Source organism: Mandrillus leucophaeus, unplaced genomic scaffold (genome assembly GCF_000951045.1).
Source record: "Mandrillus leucophaeus isolate KB7577 unplaced genomic scaffold, Mleu.le_1.0 Scaffold251, whole genome shotgun sequence".
NCBI lineage: Eukaryota > Metazoa > Chordata > Mammalia > Primates > Cercopithecidae > Mandrillus > Mandrillus leucophaeus.
Genome location: NW_012102599.1, coordinates 740,294 through 754,032, shown reverse-complemented (window position 1 = coordinate 754,032; position 13,739 = coordinate 740,294). Strand labels below are relative to the sequence as shown.

The 13,739-nt window shown below is 41.0% G+C and overlaps 1 protein-coding gene across 3 annotated transcripts in view; it reads right to left on the bottom strand.

Annotated features, from left to right (window-relative positions):
* The window catches only part of TBC1D1 (TBC1 (tre-2/USP6, BUB2, cdc16) domain family, member 1), a 247,014-nt gene that overhangs the window by 103,002 nt on the left and 130,273 nt on the right, over positions 1 to 13,739 (bottom strand). For all 3 annotated transcript variants that reach the window (XM_011983519.1, XM_011983521.1, XM_011983520.1), the window contains exon 7: positions 6,176 to 6,286. In XM_011983519.1, the coding sequence (XP_011838909.1) occupies positions 6,176 to 6,286 (111 nt within the window). The remainder of the gene's footprint in view (positions 1 to 6,175; positions 6,287 to 13,739) is intronic.

The following is a 13,739-nucleotide window of genomic DNA, read 5'->3' as shown; positions in this document are numbered from 1 at the left end:
TTTTTGAGATGGAGTCTCACTCTGTCGCCCAGGCTGGAGTGCAGTGGTACGATCTTGGCTCACTGCAACCTCCACCTCCTGAGCTCAAGCAATTCTCATGCCTCAGCCTCCCGAGTAGCTGGGACTACAGGTGTGCGCCACCACATCCGGCTAATTTTTGTATTTTTTGTAGAGATGCGGTTTCGCCATGTTGGTCGGGCTGGTCTCCAACTCCTGGCCTTAAGCGATCCACCTGCCTTGGCCTCCCAAAGTGCTGGAATTACAGGTATGAGCCACTGTGCCCAGCCTACTTCCTACTTTTAATGGGAACCACTACAGACATCTTTGAAGCTTAATCACCACTACTTCCCCACGTCTGGCCATATGCAGAAATATTTGGTGTTTATCCTATCAATTCATGTTTTCTACTTTTATATGTATGTATGTGTCCATAAAAGATATGTAGTTGAAACTAAATGAAAGGTGTCATACTGCATACATCCTTCTGTAAATTAGCTTCCTTCTTGCAATACTATTTTTGAGATTTACTCCTGCTGACAAATGTTTTCTGATTCACTCACTTTAGCCAGAGTGCACATTTTCACTGTATAACCTAATTTATCCATGTTCCTATTGTTAAACACTTATTTGCTTTTTTTTTCTTGCTTTTACAAAGGAGGCTGCAGTGACCTCTCTTGTACAGAGCTCCTTACAGACTCACGTGAAATATTTGGCAAGGGAAATAATGAGGAATGTCCTCACTGGGTCACAGGGACTGTGCCTCTTCAGCTACACCAGATACTATCAAGCTTCTCTCCCCTGAATGGTACCAATTCATATTCTCAGTATCAGTATAGGAAAGTTCACCTTTATAAGGTATTGTCACATTTTAAAAATTTCTGCCAGTCTAATGGGCATAACATGTTCCTTAACTATGTCTTCCCCTCATTCTATTGCTATTAGGCATTATTTTATTCAGCAATCTGCTGTTCGAAGACCTTACTGTCTTCTTTGAATAATGAAATCCTAATTCACTAAGGAATGCTACACATTTTTCAAGGCATGAAAGAAAAAGAATGGATTCTGATTAGAGCGACATTCAGCTTTGTCCAATTATCCATAATTTTAATTCTATGAGAATGAGAATATGTATCAAAAGAATGGCTACTAGCTTAGAAATTCCTTTGAGAAGGGAAACTATCATTTACCTTTGTGTTTCACACTACAGAGCATACCCTGGACATGTACTATTGGCTTGTTCAAAATGAGTGAATGAGTAATGATCCCCTGGCAGGTCCACGGGAAATACACACCTAAGGTAACAGACTCACTCAGCAAATAGTGACCAAGTGCCTGTGAAATGCTATGCGCCACAGGGAGGCGCCTTACCTGTTGCAATTGGTTCTGTGCAATCACTGACCAAGTGTAAGGGCCTGTCCAGGCTCGAGGCAGCCTCCAGAGTAAAGGGAATTACGCACAAAGGGCCCCCAGGGACCTGCCTTCTACTCAACACCAGTTACAAAGTTAAGAAAAGGGAGAATTGCTTTCAAACTCATAATAAACCTTTCATAAAAGTGAAGCAAACTGAATTGTTTTGACATATAAAGAAAATATTGGCCGGGCGCAGTGGCTCACACCTGTAATCCCAGCACTTTGGGAGGCCAAGGCAGGCAGATCACGAGGTCAAGAGACAGAGAACATCCCAGCCAACACGGTGAAACCCCGTCTCTACTAAATATACAAAAATTAGCTGGGCGTGGTGGCCCATGCCTGTAGTCCCAACTACTCAGGAGGCTGAGGCAGGAGAATCGCTTGAATCCGGGAGGCGGAGGTTGCAGTGAGCCAAGATTGTGCCACTGCACTCCAGCCTGGCAACAGAGCAAGACTCTGTCAAAAAGAAAGAAAGAAAGACAGAAACACAGAAAGACAGAAAGACAGACAGACAGACAGACAGAAAGAAAGAAAGAAAGAAAGAAAGAAAGAAAGAAAGAAAGAAAAAAGAAAAGAAAAGAAATATTAGCTAAAAGACTAAAGCAAGCAGCATCAGTTAGTAGATCCTAAGAGACAGAAGTGCATTTGTATGCATGTGTTTTTAAAGCAGGCCTGAAGAATCTCTGTGTACTTAATTCAGTGTTTCTTCTGCTTTCCCCTACTATCAAAAAAGATTGTTTTCCATGTCTATTGCCATAATTCAAATAAAGTTTGTTTTAAAAATTGCATTTAAAAAATAATTCACATTTAGAATATAACTTGTTCCTTATTTATCTTAAAATAAGTATCTAGAAGTTTCTCCTTGGAAGATGACGCTGGTTCTTAAGAGTAATTTCTTTAAAAAAAAAAAAAAAAAAACAGATGGAGTATCGCTATATTGACCATGCTGGTCTCAAACTCTTGGCCTCAAGCAATCCTCCCATCTCAGCCTCACAAAGTGCTGGGATTACAGGCGTGAGCCACTGTGCCTGGCCCTTGTAGACAATAATTTCTAATTTGGAGGCTCCACAGTGAATTCAATTGCAGTCATTATATTGCACGTCCTTCGACAGATGGGTGAACGCTAGGCATGAAAGTTTGGATTCAAGTTTTAAATCCTGATGCTACACTGAAATTCTCAGTTCAGAACCCACCATCCCCGGCTGGCACAATGTATCTACCAGCAGCCTTATTCATAATCAAGCAGCTCAGAAGGAGAATGGAGAAAGAAACTCTTGACATTAATACCACAGAACAAAAAGGAACAAACTACTGATACAAGCAACTGATCCATGCAACAATGTAGCATAATGTTTCTGATGAGTCTCAGAAATGTTATGCTAAGCAGAAGGAGCCAGAACTCAAAAGAGTATCATGCCATTTATAAGAAATTCTAGAACTGGCAAAACTAATCTAAGGTGAAAAAAAATCAAACCAGTGGTTACCTGGGGGAAGGGGTAGTAAGGACTGACTAGAAGAGGCATATAGGGCTACTTTCTGGTAGGATGAAAAAATTTTTTTTTTTTTTTTTGGAGACAGAGTCTGTCACCCAGGCTGGAGTGCAGTGGTGCGATCTCGGTTCACTGCAACCTCCGCTCCCCGGGATCACGCCGTTCTCCTGCCTCAGCCTCCCGAGTAGCTGGGACTACAGGCGCCCGCCACCACGCCTAGCTAATTTTTGTATTTTTAGAGGAGACGGGATTTCACCGTGTTAAGCCAGGATGGTCTCGATCTCCTGACCTCCTGATCCGCCCGGCTCCGCCTCCCAAAGTGCTGGGATTACAGGCATGAGCCACCGCGCACGGCAGGATGAAAATATTCTATATCTTGATAGTGGTTTGAGCTACCTGAATGTAGTAGCAGTCATCAAAACTCAACAAATAGTACACTTAAGATTTGCATAACCTACCAAATGTAAATTTCATCTCCCCCAAACTGGAAACAAACACTAAATTCTAGTTAATGATATGCATGCTAAAGTGTTTAGGGATGAAGGGTATTGATATCACTTAATTTGAAAGGCATGGAAAAATAAGGTGGACTAATAGATATATGATAAACCAAATTAACAAAATGTTTAAAACTGTAAAATCTGGATGGTGGGTATATGAGTGCTCATAGTATAATTCTTTCAACTTCTCTATATGTTTGAAATGTTTCATAATAAAATGTCACAAAAAAAAGAAAGAAAATCTTATCTGCTAGAAAACAGACCCAAGGAAATCAGTAAGTAGTTATATAGCATTAAATTTTGTTAAGCTCCTTAAAAAAATAATAATAAGATAAAGTACTTAGATGTCAAAGTGGCTCCACTACTCACTAGCTAACTACTTGACTGCTCTTCCCCATTTCCTCATCTATAAAATGGGTATTTTACCACCTACCTCAAAAATCCTGTAGAATGAATGGAGTCATTTACATAAGGAATGAGAACTGTATCTGGCACTTGGTAAACATTCAGTAAGTGACAGCTGATTTCATACTAATTTTTGTACCACCTCTGTGAATACAGGTGGAAACGACAAGTCCACTGACTAAAACGTGACAGTCTCTAACTTCATGTATAAGTCTTGCCCAAACTGAACCCTGTTCTGTAAGATCAAAAGACTCATTCAGGGTTTTTTCTATTTCGCAACTCCTCTGACAGTATCAGACACTATTCTTTTGGTCTTTGAAAAGCACATATGGCCTCCCTGCCGACCCTGAGCACGGAGAGGAGTGCTCGCTGTCCTCTGTCCACTTTTGAAGTCCTGTGGCCAGAGAAGTCTTTGTCAAAGTCATGATCCTACCACGGTCTAGGTCACATCTTCCCACATTTTCAAAAGCTTTAGAAATTTTTAGGTGCAACAAGAAGGTAATGAAATCCATGTGGCTAAACTGATAGCAGAAAACATGCAAAGAATCTATCAGTGAACCTCAAGGCTGTGCCTAACGGGTCTATAAAGCAGCTGCTGCTCTGAGAAGCCCACTCCTCAGAGCCCACGAGAGTGTCCAGCCTGGAGTACACCAGCCTCATCAGGGGATTAGGGCAGCTTCTTTATAGACGAAGACATGAGCCTTCTGGGTCATGATGTTTAGAAACCCCTAGTAAAAGTGTTGCACAGACGCCAGTTCTGCTTGTAAGGCTTCTACACTGAACTCTTATACTTTGGCGGGGGGGTGGGGAACATTAAACACATTTCTCTATTGGATGATCTATGCTCAAACCATAAAAATATCCTGGTCCATAAAAATGAGTCTGCAGTTAGGTCAAAACTTTCCATTCACCACAAATGCTCAACATGTTTAGTAAAAGAAGACTTTCTATCCACCGTAAATGCTTCATTCCCCTTTCTAGCAGTTATAAATTACTCCAAAATTATCAATTTTCTGTTGGAACACGTCAGACTGACTCAGATAAAAGACAGTCGGAACAGGGAAAAAAATCAGTGGCACAAGAGGGGAAAAAGGGAGTGGAAAAGAGAAAAGATATAGGCGAAAAATGAACTCGAGAATTAACTGAAAACTTAGACTGTGTGGTCTATCCAAAAGTGAACAGGAGAGACACAGAACTTGAATGCTATCTTAAGGGTACAGGCTGGGAAGGGAGGAATGGCTACACATCAAGACCAAAAGTCAAAAATAAAAAAAACACAGGTCATATACTCATGTTAGAGTCACTGCTAAAGGACCCCATGGCTGGCCAATGAGATTAGAAACAATGGCTGACACTGTACACCAGCCCAAGGGTTCAGGGAAGGCATGCGTTTGCCTAAGCCATCGGAAGGTAGAAACCTAATGAGGAGATTTGCTAAGTGTACACCCCATGAAAACTGTACACTTGGTTTAGGGTCCAGACGCAAAGGCTGCCGTGGGACAGGGCACACCGCTGAGCACAGAAGAGTCTTTGGCACACGCATGCGGGGAGTGTTCAAAAAGAAAAGGGGACACACTTCTGGGAAACTGAGAAACTTGTACATCCTTCACTGATTTTTCCCTAGATTTTTGGCCAACACGTAACTTTAGCAAACATAAAACGTGTATGTTTTGAAGCTATTAATGGTTCATTATGAATGGACTCACACGGAGTCCAAAAGACAAAGGAAATGGTCTGTGGTACCACATAACATAGGGACTCCCAAACGGGAAGATCTTCCAAGGGAGAGATCTGCAGAGAGCCTCAGCTTCTACCTTGAGACCCCACAAAGAGAAAAGTTAAATAATACTGTAGACAGTGGAGGAGGGGAGGGAGACTCTGTATTTCCATCATGCAAAATGGAATTAATCCAAGTTCTAACCTGAAGAGCACATAAGTCAGGCTTGCCAACATTGTATCTGATTTGTGACCTAGCATTTGTATCACAAAGGACGTTCAGGTACTTTTTGTAATTCCAAAGGCAGCCATGCAATGTCTGTCCAGGTTTACAGAGAAGAAAGGCGAGGTGACAGACCAGCTCCCTGCAAGCCAAGCAGCTCATCTTGGTGGCATCCACTCTTACACTCAATTCTTGCTGCTCTAAGCCAGTCCTCTTATTAGAGCAGCTGTTCCAACTCCGCTATGGTGCAGACAGAAACTTTTCCTATCTTCTCAAGCATGCATAATCTAACACCCCCAAATCTCCCCTCCATGTGCAACAAAGGAAAATAAAACAGAGAGAGAAAAAGAGGTATCAGAGTTTCAGAAAATCCTCAAAACATTGTCTATAAAGAGACTTGGCAATAATTACAAGAGACAAAAATGCCATACCTGCTTCATCTCCCCAATATGGATGTGTTCTTTCTGTTTCTCTTCATATAAACATCTCAGAAAAGAAATAATCAATTCATTCTCTCGCTGTTCATTTCTTGGTCTCAATTTCTTTAAAACAAAAATCAGAAACAGGATTTTTAATGGTCAACAACATTGCTAAGCCGTCTCTTTTTAAACGCTAACAGCTTCCATTCACTAAACTAGTGCTTTTACTCAGTTATCTCACTAGGGGGCACCAATGATCCTAAAAGTAGAGGTAATTTTTAAAAAGGAACAGTGGAGCCGGACGGTCAGATTCAGCTTGTGATCTCTGCTGTCCAATTACCTAAAATGAATCCTTAATATCAGATAGAGACAGAGTCAAAATGTTTAACAGATAAATAGTTTTTAAAACTCGAGGAAAAACACAAAATCCATGTAAATACCCAGAGGTCAGGGACCATAATGACCAAATATAGACAAACCCTTAGGGAATGGGCAAGGAAAACAGCAACGGGATTCAATGTCATAATTTCCCTATGTTGAATGTGTTCACCGTGAAGCACTCTGTGGAATCCCCATGGGGCACGTCCTTCCATACAAGATTTCATGGCGTGTACTACATTTCTTTCTTCTTTCTTTAAAAAAAATTCTCTCTACACCTTTTAACTTTTAGACAGGGTTGTGGCACCGCACACTGGACCAAAGTCAGGATATGTAGGTTCTGGCTGCTGCCTAGAAGTGTGACCAAAGCCAAGCCCCTTAATCCTAGCTTCCCTGTCTGCTGAAGTGAGGATGGTGCGCAGAGGAAACTCCACGGTCTCCTCCTGCCCCCAAATGCCTTGGATTTGAAATGCCAGAGTGCATTTTTTAAAAGTCCACCTAATTTAATGTATTATTTTATCTGTATATAAACAAAGTAAAATGAATTGCTTTGGGATACACAGTTTTTAGTCTATAAATTTTGAAAATACATCTTTTTTTATATTGACAAATATCCATTGCCCGTTCCTCCTCTCTCCCTACTTCAAACTTCCAGCCTGTTCTTTAAAACAAATTCAGTGACATAAATGGATCGACTACACAAGGATCTGAGTCTGGGTCAACACCACTCTTGGTCACTTCTTCCCCAGCTAACTAAGAAAGCGACTTTACCCTGCACGTCTAACCCAGACTTTCTGACAGTCCTTTCTTAAAGAAACCCAGTCCTTTCTTAATGAACAAGATAAAAGGTAAGTTGTTCTTGTCACGTAAGGAAAAGATAGTTAATGATTAGAAGGGTTTGTTTCCATCGAGGACTTCCTGTTCTTTCAGATTTTGGACTGAGATATTAAATATTTTAGAGGCTAAAGCAGACACTCTCAACCTGGACTCCAGGCCATGAACCTCAATATTATAAAATTTTACAAGTTACATGCAACAAGTGGATTTCTCTAGAGAAAGTGAGCATTAGATTCTCAAAAAGGAAAGTGGCAATAATACCACAATCCCAACTTAACACTGCTAGATCAAAGAGTTACGGATACACTAAGTCCAAATGTCCACAAAACAACAAGAACTCCCATTTATGGTTGGTGGGGATGCAAAACAGTATAGCCGCTTTGGAAAACAGGCCGGCAGTTTCTTGTAAAACTAAACACATTCTGACCACATGACCCAGCAACTGCACTCCTTGGTGTTTACCCAAATGAGCTGAAAACTTATATTCACACAAAAACCTACGATCTCATGTTTACAGCATCTTTATTCACAATTATCAAAACTTGGAAGCAACTAAGATGGGCATCAATTGGCAAATGTAAAGAAACTGTAGTGCATCCATAAAACGCAATATTATTCAGCAATGAGAAATGAGCTATCAAGCCATAAAGAGACATGGAAAAACCTTAAGTGCATATTGCTAAGCAAAAATAGCCAGTCTGAAAAGGCTACTGTGTGATTCCAACCACATGACATGCTGGAAAAGGCAAAACTATGGAGAGAGCAAAATGATCAAGGATTAGGGAGGAGGTGGGAGAACAGGCAGAGCATGGGGATTTTTAGGGCAGTGAAACTATTCTGTATGATACCATAATGATGGGCACATGACATTAAGCATCTGTCACAACCCACAGAATATAGAACACCAACAGTGAACCCAAATGTAAGCCATGAACTTTAGTTAATATTAATGTACAAATATTGGCTCATCAATTATAATGAATGAACCCTCGGTAATGCAAGATATGTTAAAAATCGGAGAAACTGTGGGGTGGGGGACAGTGAAAGCTAATATGGAAACTCTGTACTTTTCACCCAATTTTCCTATAAACCTAAAACTACTCTAAAAAAATATTAAGTCTATTTAAAAAAAAAGGTCCAGGGAAGCGAACAGGAATTATGAGAGGCCTCTGAGCAGGTACAGGCGCCTGATGGTTGGCCCACTCTTTCTTCTCCTGTGTCTTTAATTAAACCTTCCAGCTACCCCCACAAGAAAATGTATATTGTGCTTGGAGAAATTCTTCATCATCATCTATTTCAAAATATTTTAAAAAGCTAATCATATAGTAGAGGAGGAGTATTAATGTATTTTTCCCCTCAAAATACACTTTAAAAAACTATTCAAATAGGAAGGAAATTAGACCACAACTAGGAACAGTATACTACCACAGTTGTTTTTCATTAAAAACTGATTAAGAACCAGAGCCCACATCATGGAACTTGTTAAACATCATAGAGAAGTCACTAAAGCAGAGAAATAAACGTTTATGGTGTTATACACGATCAAGAAACAAATCCTTCCTTAACGTAATTCTGAAATACAATTAGTGAGTTGTCATCTCCCTAAAATCTCCCATGCAACTTCACCATCCTCGATAGTGGCAAATCATTATTATTATTATTTATTTTTCTTTTTTTTGAGACAGAGTCTTGCTCTGTCACCTAGGCTGAATGAAGTGCAGTGGCGCAATCTCGGCTCACTGCAAGTTCCACCTCCCGGGTTCACGCCATTTTCCTGCCTCAGCTTCCCGAGTAGCTGGGACAACAGGCGCCCGCCACCACCCCCCGTCTAATTTTTTGTATTTTTAGTAGAGATGGGGTTTCACCGTGTTAGCCAGGATGGTCTCGATCTCCTGACCTCATGATCCACCCACCTCGGCCTCCCAAAGTGCTGGGATTACAGGAATGAGCCAACGCGCCCGGCCAAATCATTATTTCTTAAAGGTGATTTAACTTTATGAACATTCATCAGTCAGAGAGACAAGTCTTAGGAAAATAATGGGGAATCAAATTGGGTAACATCACTTTGCCATCAAAAATTACCTGCTTGTTCAAAATTAAACTATGGTGTCAGAAGTCAGGATGATGGTTACCTTGAGGCAGACACAAAATAGGACTATGAGGCAATGGAAATGCCCCATTTCTTTTTTTTTGGGGGAGACAGAGTCTCACTCTTTCCCCCAGGCTGGAGTGCAGTGGCACAATCTTGGCTCACTGCAACCTCCGCCTCCCAAGTTCAAGCAATTCTCATGCCTTAGCCTCCCGAGTAACTGAGACTACAGGCACGCACCACCATGCCTAGCTAATTTTTGTATTTGCAGTAGAGAGAGGGTTTCGTCATGTTGGCCGGGCTGGTCTTGGACTCCTGACCTCGAGTGCTCCACCCACCTCGGCCTCCCAAAGTGCTGGGATTACGGGCGTGAGCCACCGCGCCTGGCCGGAAATGCTCCATTTCTTAATCTTGACACTGGCTGCACAGTTGTATTTACTTTATAAAAATTCACTGAATTACACATCTTTGATTTGTGTGCTTTTCTATCTGTATGTTATACTTCAATTTATAAAAGAATATTACAAAAACAATTGCCTGTTAAAAGTAACAAAACTAAGTTAGTTACATGTTTCTTAACCTATAAGAGGCTTATAAATTATCATAAAGGAAATTCAGAAATAAACTGCCAGCTGGGCAAGGGGGCATGTACCTGCAGTCCCAGCTACTGAGGAAACGGAGGTAGGAGGATTGCTTGAGCCCAGGAGCTCGCAACTGAAATGTGTTCTGATCACACCCTAGAATAACCACTGCACTCCAGCCTGGGTAACATAGTGAGCCCCTTTCTCTTACAAAAAAATTAATAAATCAATTAATACATTTCCAACACTGATTAATGCATCCCAGAACGCTGAGAAAGCCCGTGGTCTCCTAAGGGAACTACTTAAAAAGACAACCCTCACGTGGACACTGCAGTCTACCATCTTTCAAACAATTATAATCCCATTTTGTAAGAAATCATTTTAAAACCATGGAAAATCCAACTAACCTGATATATATTCTTCAGAAAGTAAAAAGAGTCTCTTCTGACCATTAACCTTTAACTTGTGAAGTCATGTCACTTAATGACTTATCAATGTCTATCGCGTACAAATCTACTTGATTTATCTAGTCAGTATTTAATTAAGTCATTCCCTCAAACACACTCATATAGATTAGGAGAATTAGACTTTGAGATATTTTATTTACTAGCCCCACGTTGGCTTCACAGCAATTCTTATCCTGAGATGATCAATTTGGATTCAGTATATTCACCCAGTAACAGAGCATCAGGGGGTCATCCTCACCTATGCCTAGCTAGATATGTTTGAAAATGAAACATTTCAGAAAGCTCATAAATAAAAAGACAGCTTTGCAGTGTGGTTTGCCCACATGACTGTCTGGCACCAAGTTCTCAGAGTGCTCAAAATCAGCTTGTTTACAGCAGAGATAACCTCCAGCATCGTTTACACAGTTATCAGTGATTTCTTTATAGCTGTTAGAGTTCCATTTTTTTAATTAAATATTCATTTACATGATCCTTGAATATGGTATGTTTTAATAACTAAGTAATCATGTACCATTAATTTCAATGGTAATTATATTTCCGTTATGAAAATTTGCACGTGGAGCACTTTTTCAGAAACAAATTCCCCTGCAGGAAAGACTGAACAAAGGAAAATATTTACCATTCTATTTATAAGAAGACTCCGGAAACTGCAAAGTCACCTTTTTCCTTACAACCTTTTTGAAATGTATTATTTTCAAGCACATCAGCCAGCATTGCTGTCTAAAACGAAACCAATGACTTGGTTTATAAAATGTTTTACAAAACCAAGAATGGTCATTGAGGACATAATTCAACAAGACCATCTAACAAGCCTCTAGAACAAAAGATTCATGGGCAAATCTGTATCACTCAAGGAACAGTCACACTCACGGTGATGGAAGACAAGGCGAGAGCTGGCTTTTCAAAGTTGGTGAACAATACAACTTCCCTTTGGTGTCTGATGCAACTAAACAATTACAGAGACCTCTAGAACAACACATAGGGGCCTCAGGATATTAACTGAATGCTCTTTTTTTAAAGCAAACCTTAGTCATAACCTACTCTGTTCTGAAGTGTCTTTGCCATGATGTACTCAGTGCCTAAAAGCCTGCATGAGTCACAGAGAATCTTGGAATCATGCCCATTAGGAACATCTCATTGCTGCGGAAGAATATTTTGTGTATTACCTATACTGATTCATCACACTGTTTTAGGGAGAGCTACGTGGTGCTGTCTAGACAAAAAAGAAAACCCACATTATGAAAGGGAAGTTCCTCTTCTATGCTTGCTAGAAAGATGGTTTCGTGGCCAGGCGCGGTGGCTCACACCTGTAATCCCAGCACTTTGGGAGGCTGAGGCGGGCAGATCACGAGGTCAGGAGATGGAGACCATCCTGGCTAACATGGTGAAACCCCACCTCCTGAACCCAGGAGGCGGAGCTTGCAGTGAGCCGAGATTATGCGACTGCACTCTGGCCTGGGCCACAGAGCAAGATTCAGTCTCAAAAAAAAAAAAAAAAGAAAAGAAAGATGGTTTCTTAAAGTGACTGGACAGCTCTAGAACAGTAAGCGAGCCAGCATTAGATGAAAAAGGCCCCAGCTTGAATTGTAAATGCATTAACAATCAGAAGCGTATTGTCCATTTTTGAATTCCAAATGCATATCACATTATATTTGTCTAAGAGTATTGTGTACTTAGAACTCTAAAGATCTTTTAAGAAAAAACAAAGTAGCATGTCTCAAGTTGATTCAAAAGAAAACAAGAAAATGTAAAGACAAGTGAAAATTGTGAAAATTACCCTCTAGGCTATTTGAGACATGAAAAAACATCTTTCTATGCTCTCTTCCTACAGCATATGCCAATTCTACTGTAGAAGGAGAACAAGGGAATAAGACAAGACCTCTAACATGTGATTAAAATGAGAAAGATGGCCAGGCGTGGTGGCTCACGCCTGTAATCCCAGCACTTTGGGAGACTGAGGAGGGCGGATCACAAGGTCAAGAGTTAAAGACCAGCCTGGCCAATATGGTGAAACCCCGTCTCTACTAAAAATATAAAAATTAGCAGAGTGTGGTGGTAGTAGGTGCCTGAAATCTCAGCTACTTGAAAAGCTGAGGCAGGAGAATTGCTTGAATCTGGGAAGCGGAGGTTGCAGTGAGCCAAGATTGCACCATTGCACTCTGGCTCTGGGTGACAGAGTAAGACTCTGCCTCAAAAAAAAAAAGAGAGAGAGAGAGAGAGAATCCTTTCATTCTTTTACACTAACAGAAAGCAGATCGTGCATCCTAGTATAGTATTTTCCCAGTAAGGAGGGAAAAGCACTTAAACCCACCCAGTTGCTAGCTGTCTTGTTTAATGGCTCCTCTATTTACAGAACCTGCTGCCTGCCCCGCAAAAGGACATATTTATTCTTTGTTTTAATATGCTTCCCTCCCTAAAAAAGTGCCAGGGAGCCATCAAAAATGGCCCTCGGCTAAAGCAGACATGAAATTTTGGATGACCTCATTAAAGATTCATAATGAACAGGCTACAGGCATGCCAGCACACACAGCATGGTCTCCCCGAGATACATTGCATCTAAATGCAAGGGCAAGAGCTAGCTTCCAAGTTTACTGCAGAAAGCCGATGAGCTTGAATTTTGTTTTGTTTTTGTAGGTTTGATATATTATCGGGTTCCAAGTAGACAGCATGACCTAAATTTATTTTCAAAAATGAAAAGAAAAAATGGTGTGGGGGGAAAGAAGGAACAATTCTGTTCAAGCTCATGAACCAAATGTTGTCTCATTCGACTGCCACACTTAGGGCTGACATCCTAAGCAGGAAGGGGCGGGCAGAGGTTTCCCAGGGAACAGATGAGTGCATGTGGACCAGAGGCCAGACCTTCTGTCTCCCAGACTAAGGCGCTTTCCATTTTATAATTTCCTGTCTCTTATGCTAACATTTGTTTAAGGAAGAAGCTTGCTTGTTTCAGTCAGTTTTACTATCTAAGCTAAGGCCTGATGGGAATCTGCAATTCTGACCTGGACCCTCTATGGGACTGTGAAAGCTTAAGCCAAGCATGTCCAACATGTGGCCCAGGACGGCTCTCAATGTAGTCCAACACAAATTCATAAGCGCTTTTAAAACATTATGAGATGTTGGGCCTGGCGCGGTGGCTCACACCTGTAATCCCAGTACTTCGGGAGGCCAAGGTGGGTGGATCACGAGGTCAGGAATTCAAGACCAGCCTGACCAACATGGTGAAA